The 19,393-nt window shown below is 44.0% G+C and overlaps 1 protein-coding gene across 6 annotated transcripts in view; it reads right to left on the bottom strand.

Moving 5' to 3' along the window:
- The window catches only part of LOC135206702 (neuroplastin-like), a 106,800-nt gene extending 89,547 nt beyond the window's left edge, over positions 1 to 17,253 (bottom strand). Inside the window, exon 1 of one of the 6 annotated variants that reach the window (XM_064238127.1) lies at positions 17,088 to 17,253. In XM_064238127.1, coding sequence (XP_064094197.1) covers positions 17,088 to 17,139 — 52 coding nt within the window. In that variant the 5' untranslated portion in view covers positions 17,140 to 17,253. The remainder of the gene's footprint in view (positions 1 to 17,087) is intronic. The other 5 variants (XM_064238137.1, XM_064238172.1, XM_064238182.1 and 2 more) reach the window with 5 other exon arrangements.
- Between the last annotated feature and the right edge of the window lie 2,140 nt (positions 17,254 to 19,393).

Consider the following 19,393-nt stretch of genomic DNA (forward strand, 5'->3'; position numbering starts at 1 on the left):
CCTAAGACGAAAAGAAGGGAATAGTCGTATGACCTATCCCTCTTCTCGACTTTGGTTATGTACAGTACTCATACTGACAAGCTATTAAGACGAAGTAATGATTGCTCTGGAACAACCGAACTAAGTCCACAGCATAGTTCGTAACTGACTCGGACGCTCTGACAGCTGCCGACTGACTGGTTCGGAATCAGTAGAGGCAAGTTGTCCAAGCATCCGGGTAAGTCACGTGACCTTCGCCCTTTAAAGAGTTATGCTGAGAGACCAAACAAATAAAATATTTGTTAGTCACCGATGCCGGACGGCGCGGCGATGATTCTCTTAATGCATAAACTCAAAAGGCGAAAGTCAATTGCCTTCAAAAGACCGAGGTCCCTGATGGCAAGAAAATCTCATAGACGTTGAATCTCAGCTTAAGGAGAAACAACACTATGTGACGTTGAAGACGAAGGTAGGCAATGAATGCAACCTACGTCTTCCAGCTGAATCGAGAGAAGGAATCTCAAGATTCTAAACCTGTGCTTACAAATGACTGAAAACGCTAACCGCCATTTCATTGCTGTCCGTTGTGCAATGAAAGCGGGGCGTCTTCAGTAATGAAACACAGGGGAGAGCCGCTTGAAGAACTGCTTCTCATGGCTGAACGTTTGGAAGTAGAAGCTGGCAAGGTGTGGGAGTAGCGATGTCTTTTCAATACATCTGCTAATCCGGGGTGAACAATGAACAATTGTACACCTCCGAATACAAGATATTTTTGAGGACAAACTCAGATTCCGCAAAAATCATTCGCATTATCGGGATACGATGCAGCAAGAGACTATTACAGAATTCTGTTACCGTGCGGTAAACAGAAAGATGAGAGTCGAATAGATATCTCTGTTTAAAATTCTCGCAATACCGAAGACGATGAATACTAGCGTTTCTCAGCAGTAGATGGTCATTCATGTATGCGAGAATCCCCGTTAATCAGAGACTTAAGTCCGTGATTGTTGGGCAGAGATACGGTTGTTATTCAATCAAAGCAGGTGAGAAAGACATAAACAACCGTCTATCTCAAAGCGGCAGCTGATACTGAAATGCCTCGGGCAATTCAATACGCAGTAGCTGTCGCTGACTCGTCATCCTGAGTTGCAAGTAATCCTTTCCACGAAGGAATGCGTTCGGCTAGAACCACCGAGCATAAAAAGATATGCTCGAGCAATTTATATTTAAGCGAAACGAATTTCGGTAAATATAAAAGCTAAAATGGTGTTGTTGTGACAACACCATAAGTATATAAAATTGAAACTGGAAACTCCTGGGAGGTTGCAGGCAACCCGGGTTTTGTTTCAGTTCAATTAGAATACTTTTCGTCTAAGTCGCAATCCGTAGAATAACCAGGATATGCGCCTACCCCTCGGACCATTCAACTGCTTAGCAGAATCATGTCGCGAGGTTAATATACGTAGTATATTTGTAGGATTCTGAACAACGATCTCCATCCTAAATTCTTTCCTTCAAGAAAACAAAATAAGGATTGGAGATCGACCACCTTCGTTCTCTATTAAAGAGAGTGAAGGAGAAGTCTTCCTCGAAGGAAAGCTTCAATGGTGAACAGAATACTAAGACGATAGTTCCAGCCAAACTGGATATTCCCGTCCGTTCTTCTCTATTCCAGGTTGGTCGCCTACTGTGAGATAGTCTTCTTTGTCAGTCAGCAAGTCTTCTTCCTAATGCTAGAAATTCCAGGAATTCGAGCATAGGCGAGGTTCCCGATTATCGTGTAACATCTCGGGGATTCTCGTCTCGCTCACTTTGGACCGTGGTCTCGCCTAAGTGTTTGGAGATCGTAAGAAACTCTAAACACTCTGAATGCGCTAGAAATTCCGTAGAATTCTAAGCAGTCTGCGAAACCCCCCCCACCGAATTCGTCAAACGATATCGGCTGGTGGTCCTCTAAGATCTTCCCGTAGAAATCGAGAATGGGGCAGGATCCCTCCTCAACGACCGGGGCTTACGTCAGGTAGGACCCGAAGGTCCCCCCTGGTAGCGCAGTCCCCAACGTGGGATCCTACAGAGAAATCTCTGTAGGATCCTTCCCCTTTCCCTCGTAGCCGTAAGGAGAGAAGGGAATGGGGGAGGAATTGGATACTCGCTCGCCTTCCCAGTGGAACTAGCAGTTGGAGAAGAAGTAGGAGCAGCCATCGCCTTGCGGCGATGGCCTCTCAGAGTCTGGGAAAACGTATCGTCAGGAGAAACGTTTTTCCCGAGGAGGTTACGAACTCTCACTGTAGGTAAGGGTCTGCCGCCACTGTGAACGTCGTCTTGGGTGGGGCTGATCGACACCTGACAGGAGAGAGCCGATACCGTCCTCCTGACTCATTCCAGTCCTCGTCGAGGTCGAAACCTCTCAGGAGGACCGAAGGAGTATTTAAATACGGTGTCCGAAGACACGTAGAAACGCCGCTGTCGCAGTAAGAGGAGGTGGAAGTAGCTTGATCGACCGGCCAGAACTGAGAGAGCCTTCTTGTCCGGAGACGAGAGACTCTGGTTCAAGACAGAATCGGTAAGCTCCGATCGCGGCATACCCACCGTCGGTTTGGGTTCCCTCTCGGGCCCCAAAACGACTCGTGGGAGCGGCGATCCTTCCCCCCGGTCGTTGTGCTGACGAATCAGTGCAATAACCTGGGTAAAGTTACTCTGAATCTCGGAAGTTACAGCGTCTTGAGGAGTAGGACCGTCCAGTCCCTCCAACAAGAGCAGCTCCCAGGACCCTCCTCCTTCAGAAGAAGGACCAGCAACAGATCCCTGACGGTTGCCTCCAATCACTTGCGCGTACGTCCTGGTTGGTCCTAAGACCAAACCTGGCACGTGCGGCGTCGTGACGGGATCGTGAGCGGCGCATCTCTCACGATCACTCCTATATACCTAGCTCTTCCTGGCGTATGCCTCCGAAGGAAGTTGAAGTATCGGAGAGACAGAACTGACGCTACCCCCCTCTCCCCCTGACGGTCGCCTTCAATCGACTTGCACGTACGTCTGGTTGGTCCTAAGACCAATACGTGGCACGTGCAGCGTCGTGACGGGATCGTGAGCGGCGCACCTCTCACGATCACTCCTAGCTAGCCTCGCTCTTCCCGGTGTAGCCCGAGGAAGTTGAAGGTAGTGGAGAGACAGACCTGACGCTCCCCCCCCCCCGCTCGCTGGCAGGACCAGCGTACGTGGGGGGCTGCAGCCGATCACCAACCCGCGGTGGGGATCGATCTGCAGGCCTAGCCGTGCCGCTCACCTGTGCGAGCGGCTCGACTGAGCAACGTCGACCCGAGGTCCCGTGGTCAGACGAGCTGCTGCTGGTCACCGTATCCGCCCGGTCCCTGTGGGAGCGGCGGTCAGGTGACCTGCAGAGCTCGCTTTCGCCGTGAGACCGGTGAGCGTCCTCTGCGGCACGTCAAACCGCTGGTACCAGCCGAGGCTGGTACCGTCGGTCGAGGGGACCTGGGGGACCTCTTCCCAGCCTCAACCCGTGCCGGTCAGAGACCGTCACGTCCACCGACCGAGGTACCGGCTGGTCGCTGCGAGAGCGGCCGCTGGCCTGGCGAGAGTCACCTGAGCGGCTCTCGACAGTCTTCTGCTCCGTGCCTCGGTCATGACGCTGAGCGAACTCAGGCGTCTTAACTTTGGCTGCACGGTCACCCGAAGGAGATCGTACACTCGGAACTTCTCGCGGACGAGAAACCGAGCCGGTACCTGGCTTAGCAGCAGAGCTGCCAAGACCAGGCGAGGGTGTACCAGCGGTAGCCAGCACACCCTTGGTCCCCGTCTTCTTCTTCTTCTCAGAAGGGGAGACGGGCCCCGTTCCCGAAGGAACAGAGGACCAGCAGAAGACCCCCCGTCACACCGGAATGTGACGAGCCCTTCGGAAGTTCCCGAAGGAGTCTTCTTAGGGGGAAACAAAACCCGGTTACCAGCTGGTCGCTGCGAGAGCGGCCGCTGGCCTGGCGAGAGTCACCTGAGCGGTTCTCGCCAGCCTTCTGCTCCGTGCCGTGGTCTTGGCGCCGAGCGAACTCTGGCGCCGAAACTTTGGCTGCACGGTCTCCCGGGAGAGCGTACACTCGGGATCTCCCGCGAACGAGAGACCGAGCCGGAACCTGGCGTAGCGGCATCGCCGCTAGCACCAGGCGAGGAAGTACCAGAGCTAACCGATACTCCTCTGGTCCCCGTCTATCTCTTCCTTACGGAAGGGGAGACGGGCCCCGCTCCCGAAGGAGCAGGAGGACCAGCAGAAGGACCCCCCGTCCCACCGAGGTGGGACGGGCCCTTAGAAGTTCCCGAAGGAGACTTCTTAGGGGGGGGAGGCAGCCTTCTTCTTCTTCGGCTTATGGGCCTTAGAAGTCGAAGGGGAAGAGGCAGCAACAGACGAAGATGACACCTTCCTCTTCTTCGTCAGCTCACGCAGGACAGTCGTCAGGTCCTCCATCCAGGCCGAGTCGGGCCTATTGCCGAAGCACGGCCCGACTGCACCTGTCTGGAAGGACCTGGGACTGGGAAGACACACCATGGGCAGGGGACCAGCATGGACAGGCGCAGGAACCAGGAGCGACAGGAACAGCAACCAGCTCAGAGTCGGCAGGAACAGCGGCAGCGGTAAACACAGAAGGGACAGCCAAGCCAGTAGCGGGAACCACATCAGCGACAGGTACGGAACAGGCCCAGCCATCGCCTCGTAGAATCATCGGCAGCCAGCGTGGTACTGGCGGCCGGTCCAGGGGCGAGCTGCTGGAACAGCGGAAGTCTGGGGCAGGCAACACGAAGAAAACACAGGGCAGCGGCGGCATACCCCTCCTCGGTACGGCGGCGACCGGCCCTAGAAGCGGCAGAACGGCGTCACCGACACAGCATGGGGTGTAGACCAGCGGGGGAAGCAGCATAAGCGGCCGTGAAGGTTGTAGTGGAGACCAACTCCAAGGTCACCGCCCCAGACCTCGCTAGACTCTGCAGCAGATCGTGGATGCTAGGCACGCCCTGCAGCCGCAGTGGTCCATACCTGTCCAAGGTCGTCTCCCACGATGGCTGTAGCACCTGCGGTAGCACAGACAGATTAGTAAGAGGGGTTCCCTCACGCACGGGGGGGGAGACATTGCCCCACCCCTACCCCGAACGGAAGGAAGACCCCCAAAAACAAAATACACAGGAAGCTGAAGCGGCGGGGGGGCAGGAAAGAAGACGAAGAATCGGATACCAAGGGAGTCGCGGGAGAGCTTTCCGACGACTTCCTGGCAGACCTTCGCTTCCCCTACCCCGCACAGCAGTGAAAAGTAATATGAAAATGAAACAGAATACTGCACTTGCGATTCACTTCATAGAACTTAAAGAGGGAAAAATCAATTCCCGGTAAGAGCGGAAACTTGATCCATAATAATATGATGCTATCATAAATATATATGAAAATGAACAATACTGCACTTGCTATTTTCACTTTCACAGCAATAAATAGTTAAGGATTAATTCCCGGGTAAGAGCGGAATTTGATCCAAAATTAAATTTGATGCAATTAATAAATGAAAATGAAAAGAAAACTGCATTGCGAATCCACTTTCATTGCATTCTATTCATACAAAATAAGAGGCTCTTGCCGAGCGCAATCAAGCTCTCGGCAACGAACGCACAGGGCCAAAAAATATAATGAAAAAGAGTACTTACATCTTTCAATTACACACTTTCGCCCAAAATACATGACTCGGCGTGAGTGCGCCCGCCCTCGGCACCGAGACATAATTCAAGGGTTCAATTCATGAAAAGAGCGGAAATCGCCGTCTCTACGGCGATAGCTCCATGTTGATTCATAATTAAGTAATGAAAATGAAAACAGTGTACTTACAGTTTCATTTTCAAGTCAAACCAAACCATTAGTAGAAAACACAATATAAACAAAGCATACGACGATGAAGCGGGCAGAGAGCGATGACGAACACGTCCTTCACACCCGCGGCCGAAAGCAAAAGTGATTCTTCACCTCTCGGGCGCGCGGGCCCGCGCGCACGATCGGACAAGCAGTTAACTACCGTTCTCCCTTGTTCGAAGCTTACGACCGTCCCAGCTGCCGCTAGTTACCTTCCTATTGTTAAAGGACGAGGGTTTGTATTACGTATCGGAACAAAATATATTTTTCAGCTACGAGTTGTAGTTGCCAGTTAGTGAATTTCGAACGAAATTCTCTGAAATTTGTCGCTTCAGTTTTGGAACTTACTGTACAAGGAGTACAAAGAACTCTTCACAGCCACTGAGTTCACAAAAAAAGACATTTCTTAAAAAAAAAAATCCAAATCTTACAAAGATGTCAAGTACAGTACTTACTACGCACTTTAAAAGACAAGGTAAAGTATTAATCTCACAAGCGCAATGATTAAATTCAATTAGGATTAAAATAATAGCATATTCACCTCAGCTATCTCATGAGTATATATCAGTAATATAGACAAAATTCAAAGCTATAAACATGGAAATTAGGATAAAAATGATATTGTTATGATACAATAAAGTTTGTTCATACTTACCTGGCAGATATATATATAGCTGTATTTTCTGAAGTCCGACAGAAATTCAAAAACTTCCGGCACACACAGTGGTCGGCCAGGTGGTTAGTACCCATTCCCGCCGCTGGGAGGCGGGTATCAGGAACCAGTCCCATTTTTCCTATTCATAATTTTTATTTCCACTGTCCCCTGATGGGGATGTGGGTGGGTACTTAATTATATATATCTGCCAGGTAAGTATGAACAAACTTTATTGTATCATAACAATATCATTTGTTCATGAAAACTTACCTGTCAGATATATATATAGCTGAATCCCACCTTTGGAGGTGGGAAGGGACAGAATAGAAGGATTTTGGGAAACAAATGCATGCAGATGATTTACATCTTGGTTCCACCTGTTAGCATTGCTGGCTTCGTGGTTATTGCCACGTAAGTCTGCTTGTGCTACTAGAGTTGCCAGCGAGGTAGAGACCCTATATAGCTGGTGCACTCCAGATGATCTGTCAACAGGGGCGAGACCACGACGTGACTAGACCATATTGACCATCCCCATGAGGGCTAAGAAGTAAAATAAATATATATATAAAAATATATATCACCACCTGACCAACCTAGCCAAGTTAAGGTGTGTTAACTAAGGCTTAAGAGTTAAGAAGTCACCGTTGTCGGCGGAAAAAGACTCAACTACTAAATTAAGAGCTCTTCCTAACCATTTTCTACAGGATAGGATGAGTGGTACTACTTGCCCCCAAGATTGTGTCTGCAGACACGTATGGCCCTAGCGAGCAGCAGATCTCATATGCCATCTTCACATCTCGCAGGAGTGTGAATTGAACACAGAGTTGCTTCGCTAAAACATGGTACTCAGGATGTTGCTGAGTGCCATGCTCTGTTGAAATGCTTCCGAGGCCGCGCCCTCACCTCGTGAGCATTCAAATCAAAAGATTTCAAATCTTTGTGCCAACACAATGAAGGAGCTTTTTTGAAGAACTCCTTAACAATAAAGCCAGGGTGTTCTTCGATATGGGCAAGTCTGGTCTTTTCGGAACACTGCAGATTGTCCGTACGACTTCGACTTTCTTGAGTTTTATGTAGATAAAACTTGAGAGACCTGACAGGGCACAGGACTCTCTCTGGCTCCTGCCCAATAACTTGTGCCATCCTTGATTCCAAGCTCCTGGCCCAAGAACAAGACGGGTTTCCATTCTTAGGCCACAACGGAAGGCTTAGAGAACGCACCGCCTTGTGTTCTCTAATGCCAAAACTTCTGACGATGGCTGAAAACCTCACTAACCCTCTTTGTCGTATCTAGGGTGGTTTAGAAAGGGCCTTCCTGATCACGTGCAAGAAGTTAACAGGTAGGAGATGTTCGAATGCTTTGACATCAAGAACTTCAGACTATGTCTAAGTTCCATATTGAAAGCTTCGATCTGAACATGCACAGTCAGTCAGTCTGTACTAAAGTCAGGTGACCGACCAGTTGACCAGTCAGACGCATCAAGGACAGCAAGGCTGTACCCTGAAGACCCCATAAGGCACTATTCTTCGCTGAAGGATGATGGTCTGGACTGCCTGGGCGATTCAAGCTAAGCAAACCTTGGGGTATGAACGCAACCCAACGTCGTTAGCGAATCAACTCCTGAGCCACTCCTGACTCGAGCTTCTGGTAGCCAGAGAAAGGAGCGAGGAGCAAAAAAAGGCGATTCAGTCCCGAAGGACGAATGCCTGACAGTCCAACCTGGTCTCATGTTAAACGATCATCGGGGGTGTGTAAACGCAACCGACTTCGTCAACAAGAAACTCAGGGCTACTACGTGTCTCCTGATCTCGCACGAGTGTCTGACTCCGAGAAAACAGGTGAGACAAAAAGTAGATGGTGAGGCGGAGTTTCGAGATTCCACAGAACTCAAAGATCGTGAAGGGCTTTGTTGTTTGACAGAAGCAAATCTCTGAGCCCAAAGGCCGTCAACAACATATTTGCGTATTCTTTAATAGTTGTGACTGCCAGCTTATCCCATTCTTCAAACGGAAAGGGAAGACGGCAATCTTATGCTGTCAACATCTCGATAGTCTGAACGTAGTCAGACTCAGAGTGGAGAGGTTATAGGTACCTTTCGTGATAAAGTAGACCGACTCTCTCGGAAAAGGTCCTTGGAAGGACGTGACCTCTGTGAATCTAGGATCTTGAAGGCCAACATGGGGCGATTAGCGTCATTGTCGCTCCCTGTGATGGTATAAATCATCTTATTACATTTCCCTAAGCGTTTGAAAAAGGGGAAAAAGAGACTAAACATCCATCCCTGTTCAATATCATAGCGAAGAGATGTATGAAAGGACGTTCCTAAAGTCTCCATAACTCTCAACATACTTCTAAAGAAAGATTCCACTCGGAAGTCAGTAGTTGCTGCCGTCGATCGAGACGATTCGTACGGACTTTTGCAATCCTGTAACGAACCTCTAGAGGATCGTTACATTCTACGTCTGTTGTTATAATAGGCTCTTTCTCGTAAACCCGAAACACAGGGACCGAGAGAAGATACTTCCTAAGATATGAGAGAGCTGTGGAAGATCAGATTGATATGGACCACTGGTTTCCAAAAAAAAAACTCGTTTCCAGGACTGGGGAGGGACGACAGAATTGCTTCCACCCTTCTTTCAGATTATGATCCAGGACATCTGAAACCCTCTCCAGATGTCCGGCACCTTCTTTCTATCACCTCAAGTGATACTTAACGCACCGACAAGAATTGTTCAGAATCATTCCTAGATCTTTAATAAAATTTCAGTTTCCCGGTAGGAAAAAACAAAAAAATGTAGAGGTCTGAATTGCAGTCTATTCAGGGAAAACAAACTTCTTTAGGAAGGAAATGGTCCCCAGCAAGCTCATCCATTCCCTCACACAGTATGTTTACTTCCCTAAAAAGGCTGCGCTTTGCCTAAGCAGGAGAGCATATAATAGTGAAATGTTGCGGTAGACTCGTAGTCCTATACCGTGCGGTAACGAGCACCGAAAGGAGTAAGAGAATTCTCTGAGAACATAGTAAGGCAAAACGAATGCAATGTTTATTCATTCATGTAAGAAATCCCCTCAATCTAAGGCTAAAGTCCGTGATTGTAGGGCAGAGATACAGTTAGTCAGTCAATCCCGCAGGAGAGAGAGAGAACGTAACTGCCAGCACAGAGATACGGTTAGTCAGTCAATCCCTGAACAGAGAGAGACGTAACCTACAGAGCATGACAGCGAACGAGCTGGTACTGCCTCGTTTGGACTGGCGGAGAGGACAGTGACAGCAGCAGCTACGATCGTCGTCTCTAACTTTATGCCTGGGTTGCCAGCTACCCTATTCTACGAAGAAATATGTCCGTAATTTTTAGCATAAAGAGACTCTCAAGCTGGTATATTTAAGCGAAACAGAAAACGCTAAATATATAGATGCGTTGTGTCGTCATAACACTACCATACAACGGTACAAGATAAATCGGAAACTCCTGGAAGGCTGCAGGGAGTAACGATTAAATGTCCTTTAAATTAATAGACAATAGACCTCTCGGTTGCCATCCGAACCGAGGTAACTACAGCAAGCGTATATGACTTGAGCCAACCAGTAGTAAAAATAACGCAAGGCAAAATATGATATTATATTGCAATAAAGTTTTTTCATACTTACCTGGCAGACATATATACTATAGCTGAATTCGGAAATACAGCTACATACATATCTGACAGGCAAGTTTCATAAACAAAACTCAAGAGAATTGAAGCGGACAGCTCAAGCTTCTTATGTTATTGGACATAAGCGTTCATTGACGTAGTCTACAAGTCTATTTCTTGTACGAGTCTGCGAATGATGAATGAGAGCTCTTCCGAATCTTGTCAATAAGAGCTTATCCGCTTACGCAATATAAAGTTAATGAGAAGTTTGTCAATGAGAACTAACCCATTTACGGGACAAAGAGATAATTTGTCAATGAGGGGATCCCACTTACTTGAAAAAAACGATAGTATATTTGTGCATGGGGGAAATTCACTGAATTGACAAAACGTAATCCAGGAAGTCGAGGAGCATTTTATTTTCGATTCCCGTCTCAAACGAGGAAGGGGCAAGAATCCTGTTAAGAGACGGCTTACGACAGGTAGAACGACGATGTTCAATTCGGCAGCGTAAGTCCCGACTAGGAACTAACAAAACTCTATCATCTGAAAAGCCCTTTCAGATGGGCTAAAACAAGCTTGCAAAATTATCCTGGGAAGAGGAAAGAAACTCTCCAACCAGCTCCTCTTCCCGTATCAAAATTTATTGGCAGTATGGCAAAGGAAGTCCTGTCTTGCGCTTTCCTCCTTTTGATGAGTGCCTTTGCAAGAATCCTACTGAACGTAGCCAGAGAGTCCTGACGTTCTGGACGTTGAGCTTTTACATAACCCATAGCTGCCTTACCGCAAAGTCTGACTGCGGTAGAGCAAAAGAGATCTTTCCTTGAGCTTTCCATAACTCCATCCAATCCTGGACTTTACGAAAAGCAATATTATGACAAAGACCTCTATAATTCACGAAACCCGTGGTCTTGCTGGGTTTCGAAAACGAAGTTGCCTTTTCACTTTAAGCTTCCTCCGAAGCACTGCTTACTTCACATTCTTCGCAGGCGATGTAGAAGGGATCACCGAAGTTAGGTAAAAAATCTTTTAGGCCCAAATCAGCTTGAAGACTTCAACAGAAACGTTCAGCCAGGCGACACACCTGGCGTGCGCGCTCGGCGTCCACTGACTAGCAGCGAGCACGCTCGGCGTCCATTGGCGAGCAGCGAGCACTCTCGGCGCGCCCGCTCGGCGTCCACTGGCGAGCAGCGAGCACTCTCGGCGCGCCGCTCGCGCTCGGTATCCACTGGCGTGCGCTCGGCCTCGGCGTCTACTGGTGCGCGCTTGGCGTGCACGCGCGCGCGCACTGGCGTCCATCCGAACGTCCCGTCCAAGCCGAGCGTCAAAAAAAAAAACGTGCAGAAAAGCGTCACGCTCCTGACAGGCGTCAATGCAAAGCGGGGGAAACTGCCTTCAGGAAGAGCATTAGACATCTCGGAGAGAAAACCGACTGCACGAAGCAGTCTCAGGTGAAGGGTTGATCGTGTGAGAATACGCGGGGCGACGGAACGCCTTCTTATTCTCACAGCAACAAAGCTAGGACGTCCGCGCTCAAAAGCGTCCTGCTAATATGACTTGCTTTCCCTTTTCTCGGTGGAAAGACGTACACGAGTTCAGGCGACGTTCGCCTTCTTACTTCTCACTGCAACGCATGACGAGAGAGAGAGAGAGGACGTGAAACGTCCTCTTCTATAAAGCTTCTATTTAGAGGGCGCGAGTCCTTCCGAAAGCTCCAAACCCTGCGCAGGGAGGACGCTTCGGAGGACGAGAAGCAATCCTTCAGGATTCGTGCATGCACTTTGGCAGCCTGGGAGTAACTTCAGGTCTGCCGAAGGCACGTCAGATCGGTGGGAGTTCCTCGTAACCCTCCTTCGGCTTTCGACATGCTCTCTCCCTGTTCCTGGGAGTCAAGCAGAGGTCCCGGCCTAGAGGCGAAATAAGGCCGATCTGACGCACCCTCCACTACACAACAAGGGGCACTGTCACTGCACTTAGCCACTTCACTTTTTGCTCTCCAAAGCCAGCACTTTCGATTCTAAGTTACGAATCGATAGAGTATCAGAGAAAGGTCAATACCCTCTACAGAAACTGTTTAGGGCCCGAAGGCAACATTACAGGGTTAGGAGTAACAACTACAGAAGTAGCACTTTTCACCACAATGATAGGAGAGCGAGCACCTTAGATTCCAAGATACAGATGGAATCTATAACGTAAAGGGCATTACCTCACGAGACATATTTATAGCCCGTAGGCCATACTACAGGGTTAGGCAAAATAGTCTACAGATAGGTTAGCCTACCCTGACTTTGTTTACTGATTAATTGCGTACATAGGAAATCATTAGTCTTCCTTATGGAATTAGACCAAAGCTCACACTCCTTACATGACAAATCTCAACAAAGAAGCAAGACACATAGCCCTCGTGCATATCGAAGTTGCGGAACTACCGAAGCTTTCGGTAGCCACACCCTATCTTAGCAGAACAACACTCTGAAACTAGCCTAACTAGATTCAGATAAACAAAAATGAATCATATTCAAAACAATTTAAGATAGCGTATGCCTAGCCACAAATCCAAGTCATAAATCAAAAGACAATTAGGATATTTAGCGGCCATGAAGTTTCCAAAATCCTAAGACGAGGTACTGAAAACAGGTGTTTCCAGCACCGGCGACAGAAAAATTATGAATAGAAAATGGGACTGTTCCTGATACCCGCCTCCCAGCGGCGGGAATGGGTACAACCACCTGGCCGACCACTGTGTGTGCCGGAAGTTTTTGAATTTCTGTCGGACTTCAGAAAATACAGCTATATATATCTGACAGGTAAGTTTCATGAACAAAAACAGAATGCCTCATGACACATCACAAAGAACATCCTATATCAACCTTTAAAATCAAACTGAATTCCTTAGCAACAATAATTATGTTTTAATAGATTCAACTGCATAAAGCACTGCATCTTCATTATGCTCAAGTGCAAAACTGTTAAATAATGATACAGTAATAATAATAATAATAATAATAATAATAATAATAATGCATCCCTGCTACTAATAACAAACACTCATATGAACAAGAAAGCTGGAACTCTAAATTGATGTGAATATTTTCTCCCAATGAACAATAAAAAACAATCACCATCAAAACTGCTCACTGAAAGAAATTAATCTACACAATTGCAGCACAAAGATCTCCAGTGTAAGAAAATTTTACATTTCTGTCCAGATTCCTTAACTGATCTATTAATCCTAGATTTATTACTCTGCTTAACTTTTCACTTTTGTTGTACAATATACTTAAATATTTTCTACTAAGTTTATGAAACAATTTACCAGCATAGTGAACATCTGATGATCACTGCATTTAAGTACTCACAGCTACTCTAGTACGTATTTCTTTCTGACACAGTACGTAAAGGCATTCTCATTCTACTGTACATCTGTATTTCATTAAAATCTAAACAAAAATTTCAGGAAATAACACAAGGAAAAATTATTTCTAAGTGTATAACCTAGGAAAAATTACTTCTAATTGTATAACCAAAATCTTATTTACAAACATCTTAAAAGGACACATTATAATATATGCCCAAGTGCTAATAATTTAACTCTTCATATGAAATATATCAACTTCACACCCGTCCAAAAAAAAATTATTTTGAATTAAAAAGCACCAGGGTTTCATGTTTAAAGCACTTATTCATTTTTTCTATTTTCAAAGTAGAATAATTTTAGTAAACATGAGAAAATTAAAAAGACACTATGGATACACTGAATATCTAATACAGAAAGGAGGGGGGGTACTACCTAGGCTATGCATATATACTGGAGCTATTTCTAATAGCCTACATACTGGAGCTATTTCAAATCTAAAAAAAATATACAAACATAATAAGAATTCTGCTCATCAATTTGAAGAACACTCCTTCATGCATGTCACACCTGTGGTTCCTAACTTCACCACTTGGATCTCACCACATGAACACAGAAGCCTGAGATCGTGACACAGTTGCCATGCTAATACAGCTGGCCATTACTTAAAGCTTTCACTATCTCGCTAGAAAAACTAGTTTTGCTGGTGATGGTCAAACAATGTTAGGGATATGCATGATTTATGAACCTTGGATTTCTTTTATATGAATCCTATCTTAGAAAAATCTCCTAAACCATTGCCAAGGAATATTAACCCCTTCTTTACCGGGTGGGTGAGCAGAATGTAAACATTGCGTTTGCTGCCGAACTGAATCTCTCGAGTCACGGGTGCCGATCGTAAAAATATTTGCCAAAAATACACTAATCAAGACAGGCTAATGAAATTATCAGGTATTATTAGCACTATAATAACGCATATTCTCTGTTAGTTTTATCATCCTACAGGGAAAATAAATGATTTTATGAAAAAAAATGTGAAACTCAGTGTCCCTTTGTTTACCCAAGGGACACTGGTGGTCTGCGGTGAGGAAAAACTACGGTCTTGAATAGAAATTCGGTCTTACAGAATGTTGGTATATCGCACCTGGAACATGCACATAAAGTATTATCAAAATAGAACCGTAAATAAGCACGTAATAACAAAAAAAAGAGCAAAAACTAAAGCGAAAGCCCCGCCAATAAATATGGAAATCGCAAATTTTATAGTATATCTTTCAAAAATTGGTCAATGTCATTTTCTACGTTTTCTAAGATTAGTTTCATCACAGAAAACAACTTTAGGGGCATCAGGGGTATCTAAACTAATTTTTCAAGTTTCTTGTCCTCAGAAAAAATCACTTTTTCTCTGGTTTGGTTTTTTTATATATATAAAGTTACTATAAGGCTTTGATTTCTACCTTCATTTATCTGTGTTCATATCTTTTATTGTAAAATGTAATGTGATAAATCAAATAAATACAGTAAATGATGATACAACTGGTTTTTTACTTGGGTAGAAGTTATTACATGTTTACGCTTGTCTGGTTTTGTGATTTTTTGTTGAGACGCAGTTCATCTGTCACCTACACACTACTATAAGCAATAATAATATTTTTTTGGGTTCATCATACGTCTGGCATCGTGTCATACTGTTTATTTTGCTCCAAACTCTTCAAACCGAAATTACAGAATGATTGGAAGTCCCTATCTGAAAAGAGGAGTTTTGGTGGTACTACGCATACCACCTTTATGCACCCGGTGCGGTGTAGTAGACTTGAATGGTGATACCCACCTACCTCCAAACAAACTTTCGGTAATGAAGAGGTTAAAACCATTCTCATTACCTACAATAGGTTAGGCTACTCAATATCCTATTTCTTGGTTTTAATGTGTTTTGAATGTTTCTGACACCCATTCCTTTTGTACTAAGTTTAATATTAATACCTGAACCACTCCCATAAGTGCTGTATTCAGTACCAGCCTCATTGGAATGAATGGTAAAACAGAAAACATACCTGGTCAATATCTTGGTAACAGTACATGTGCAATAGGGTAGATGACCAAGCAGTGACATGGCAGCCACCTCTCCCAAAACGTGGCAACCTTCCCAAAAAAGTACTTGAATTCACTGCCATGAGCATCAGTCAAGAGTTGTGGCCCATCAGGCAGCACAACGTGGCCTCTATACTCCTCTCAAGGTTCCTCTATACTCCTCTCAAGGTAAGTTTTTTCTCCTAAATTACGAAATAATGGCATAATTCAAGTGCTTCTTTGGGAATTGGCTGCATTCTGGGAGAGGTAGCCACTACGTCGCCACTCAGTTATTTACCCTAGATTTGAGCACGTTTCATACTTAAAATTTTAAGGAGATTTAAGATTACAGCATAAACTAACATTTAGTAATTAGTACCAAATAATAAACATAAAATAATAGTTTTTTTGCTATAGCTATCTAGAATATGCCATGGACCCTAAGCACTTTAAATGTCGGGCCTATTTCGAACTTGGCCTATGACTGGCTACTAGCCTTAGAGACGCTAGGTACTTCAAATTGTGGTAATTCTCGGCAACAGCCTAACTCTGCGTGGACTGCAAGGAATGGTCCTGTGAATGTGAAAGCCAATAGGGTAAAACACCAAATGACCGGCCTCTACCATAGCACGACCACCTTCTCGGAAATTGGAAATTATGGCCATAATTTGTGACTTGGGAGAAAAAACTTACTTCAAGAGGAGAGTAGAGGTATCAAGGTGTTGCTTTGATAGACGCTGGTTCTTGACTAATGTCTATCCTGGGTTACAGGACGTGTTAAAGTACTTTTTCGGGGAGTTGGTCACGCTACGGTTGAGGCAGGCCATTTGATACGTTACCCTAGGGATTGGGGCGTCAAATGTAGTATTTCACTGTGTTTAGTACTGGCCCCTGGGGGCTAATAACAGTCGACCCCCAAAAAATAATGGTAAAGTTTTAATAAGCAACCCAAATACTACTTGTAGGAAACTGTAACTTACGAAGAAATGCCTAGACGAGGAGTTAGCTATTAGGCTACCTACGAGTAGATCTACCCATACTGCAAATCGACCCACACTAGGTTATAATTGAAAACACCAACAAAAATGAATCAAAATGAATACTGGACCTACCCTAACATACAATAAATACCAGTATAACATCCTTAACCTTCAAGTTATAAAGGTTAAGACACACCTTATTTTTTGTTAGAGTTCAATTCGGATTTTCTAACACTCCCTTCTGTTCAACTGCCAATTAGTCACCGAGCAATATTTTTCCCATTTCCAGTTACAAATCACTACTATTACAGCAGCGGTTGGTCAAATAAATTTCTACAATTAATATGACAGGTGACTGAAAACACACAACGGCTAAAGATAGTTCAGTCCCACATTCTATATAGTATTGTTGCCAAATCAATCCCCAACAGACCGACCAGACTTCGGTAGCCCCAAAAACTCGATACTTCCCAGACACAGTCCTCGCAAAATACTAATAATTCCATCAAAATACGTACCAAGAGAAAGTCCTAGTAATCCTAGGAACAAGAAGCTATAATAAGCTTTCATTTCTTCAACGGAAAATTGGCCAATACACTACAAAAACTGAAAACAATTGAAGTAGGAGGAGTCGGGCCACCTCCTTGTCGTCCGTGTGAGTGTCGTCTGCAGCAATAGACCGAGTGAGCGGCTCCCGTGCAGGGTGCCAAATCTAGAGTGCACACAATTGGAATAAATTATCTGAAGTTTAGAGTCAAGGGACTTGAATTTAGAGTAATTGAATTACTAAACTCATAGTAAAAACAGTTTTTCATGCATTGTATTATAATTTATTCTGGTTTGTTCTCTCTTCTCTCTCTAACATGTGGCACCACTGTACTTTCACCCTATTAAGGTTGAGAAAAAGAAACAAAAGGTAAAGATGGGTTATGCCCTCATGTCCGATGACGCAAAATTGTGCTTTACTCATCTTAAGTTGTGGTGTAAAATTTACAAACTTATGGTTACAGGGCATTTAAGATATTACGTATGGTAATCTCTCGAGTGTTGCGTTTACGCACGTCAAGGCGCATGCAAATATTCTCAAGAAAATCGGTCTGCCAGAGATGACGGAATTAGAAATAACTCATAAAATCATTAATATTGATTCTGAAAGACAAGAATGCGAGTGACTATGGACCATATGCCACGACCACGCTAAACATAATCGATAACAGTAGTTGAAGAGGGTCATGTCAGAGACAGCAAAGAAAAAAAACCCTAATATGTCGACGCTTTTCGAGAAATAAAATGAATAAGTTAAGGTGACCACAAATATTTTCTCTTGACTGAACCACTACTAGAATCAGTACCACATTGTGGAAATGTCAGATAGCTTTGAATATGCAGTCCAAGAAATATTTGACATAGTTCTGTTATGCGGGTATCGGCTTCGCTATAGTCAAGTTTAAAATATTCACCCCACGACATACACAATATAATATATATATATATATATAATATATATATATATATATATATATATACATACACACACACACACACACATATATAATATATATATATATATATATATATATAAATATATATATATATATATATGACTGGTTAAAAATGTTCTGTAACAACAGAGTTCCATCTAATAAAAGGAGCCCATAAAAACACCAAAATAGAGAAAAAGTACTATATTCAGAGACTGCTGTCTCCCTATTCAGCAGTCTCTGAAAATATAGTACTTTTCTCTATTTTGGTGTTTTTATGGGCTCCTTTTATTAGATATATATATATATACAATGAGAAAATATCGATAAGCACGTCCTAAGAAAACAAGAACAATTGCCTAATTTATGATAAAAACACTGTTGATCATTCCTGAAGGTAAGTTTGAACAAACACACTGTTTACTTCACCTTTGTCGGGAGTGCTTTTCCTTACTTGTTTATATTAGATATTTATATTTGTTAGTCACCTATGGGAAAGCTGATCTAATCGATGATATATATATATATAATATATATATATATCTATATATATATATATATATATATATATATATATATATATTTGCGCGCGTGTGTGTGGAGTATAACAAAATGGTTGTATCATTTTTATCTGATGTAATAACTGCTAGGTTGACGTAAAACTTTCTCAGCTCAGGTTTCTTCTTTTATCGCATATGGACCTTCTGTTTATAGAAGTAGGTTTGTCAGACTAACAGTCTACTGTAACAAGAGAATCTCTGGCCGTTATCAAGCTGAATACGTTCATTAACTTTCTTTCAGTAACAGTATGAAATAGCGCACTGACACTTTAAATACAAAAATATAGTTCAAGTAATTATGCAAACATTCAACAAGACTTCTCTGACAAATGTAAGAACAAAATTCCTCTAGTTATGCTAAACCTCTTCAGCTAATAATAATAATAATAATAATAATAATAATAATAATAATAATAATAATAATAATAATAATAATAATAATAATAAAGTCAAAGATGATTTATCCATTTTTAATCATAGTACCGTGGCGCTAGAGCCAAATGTCAACTGACAGATTCATTGCTGTGTATTTTAATAGACATAGGTAGCTATTTGTAGCAGTTCATATGCATATGCACACCAGATGTATGCACAATTATCTGTATTACATTAACGCTGATAAGTGTGTCCTGATATTAGAACTAAAACGTCATCAGAGACGACGGAAACTACATCATTTGGGAAGTTACTCAACAACACTACTGAATCCTAGACCTAAGAACAGGGACTGAGTCACTGCTAGATTCTACAAGAGTTCTTCCGATGGGTCTCTGTTCTCGGTCT

The sequence above is a fragment of the Macrobrachium nipponense genome, chromosome 11 (assembly GCF_015104395.2).
Source record: "Macrobrachium nipponense isolate FS-2020 chromosome 11, ASM1510439v2, whole genome shotgun sequence".
Lineage (NCBI taxonomy): Eukaryota > Metazoa > Arthropoda > Malacostraca > Decapoda > Palaemonidae > Macrobrachium > Macrobrachium nipponense.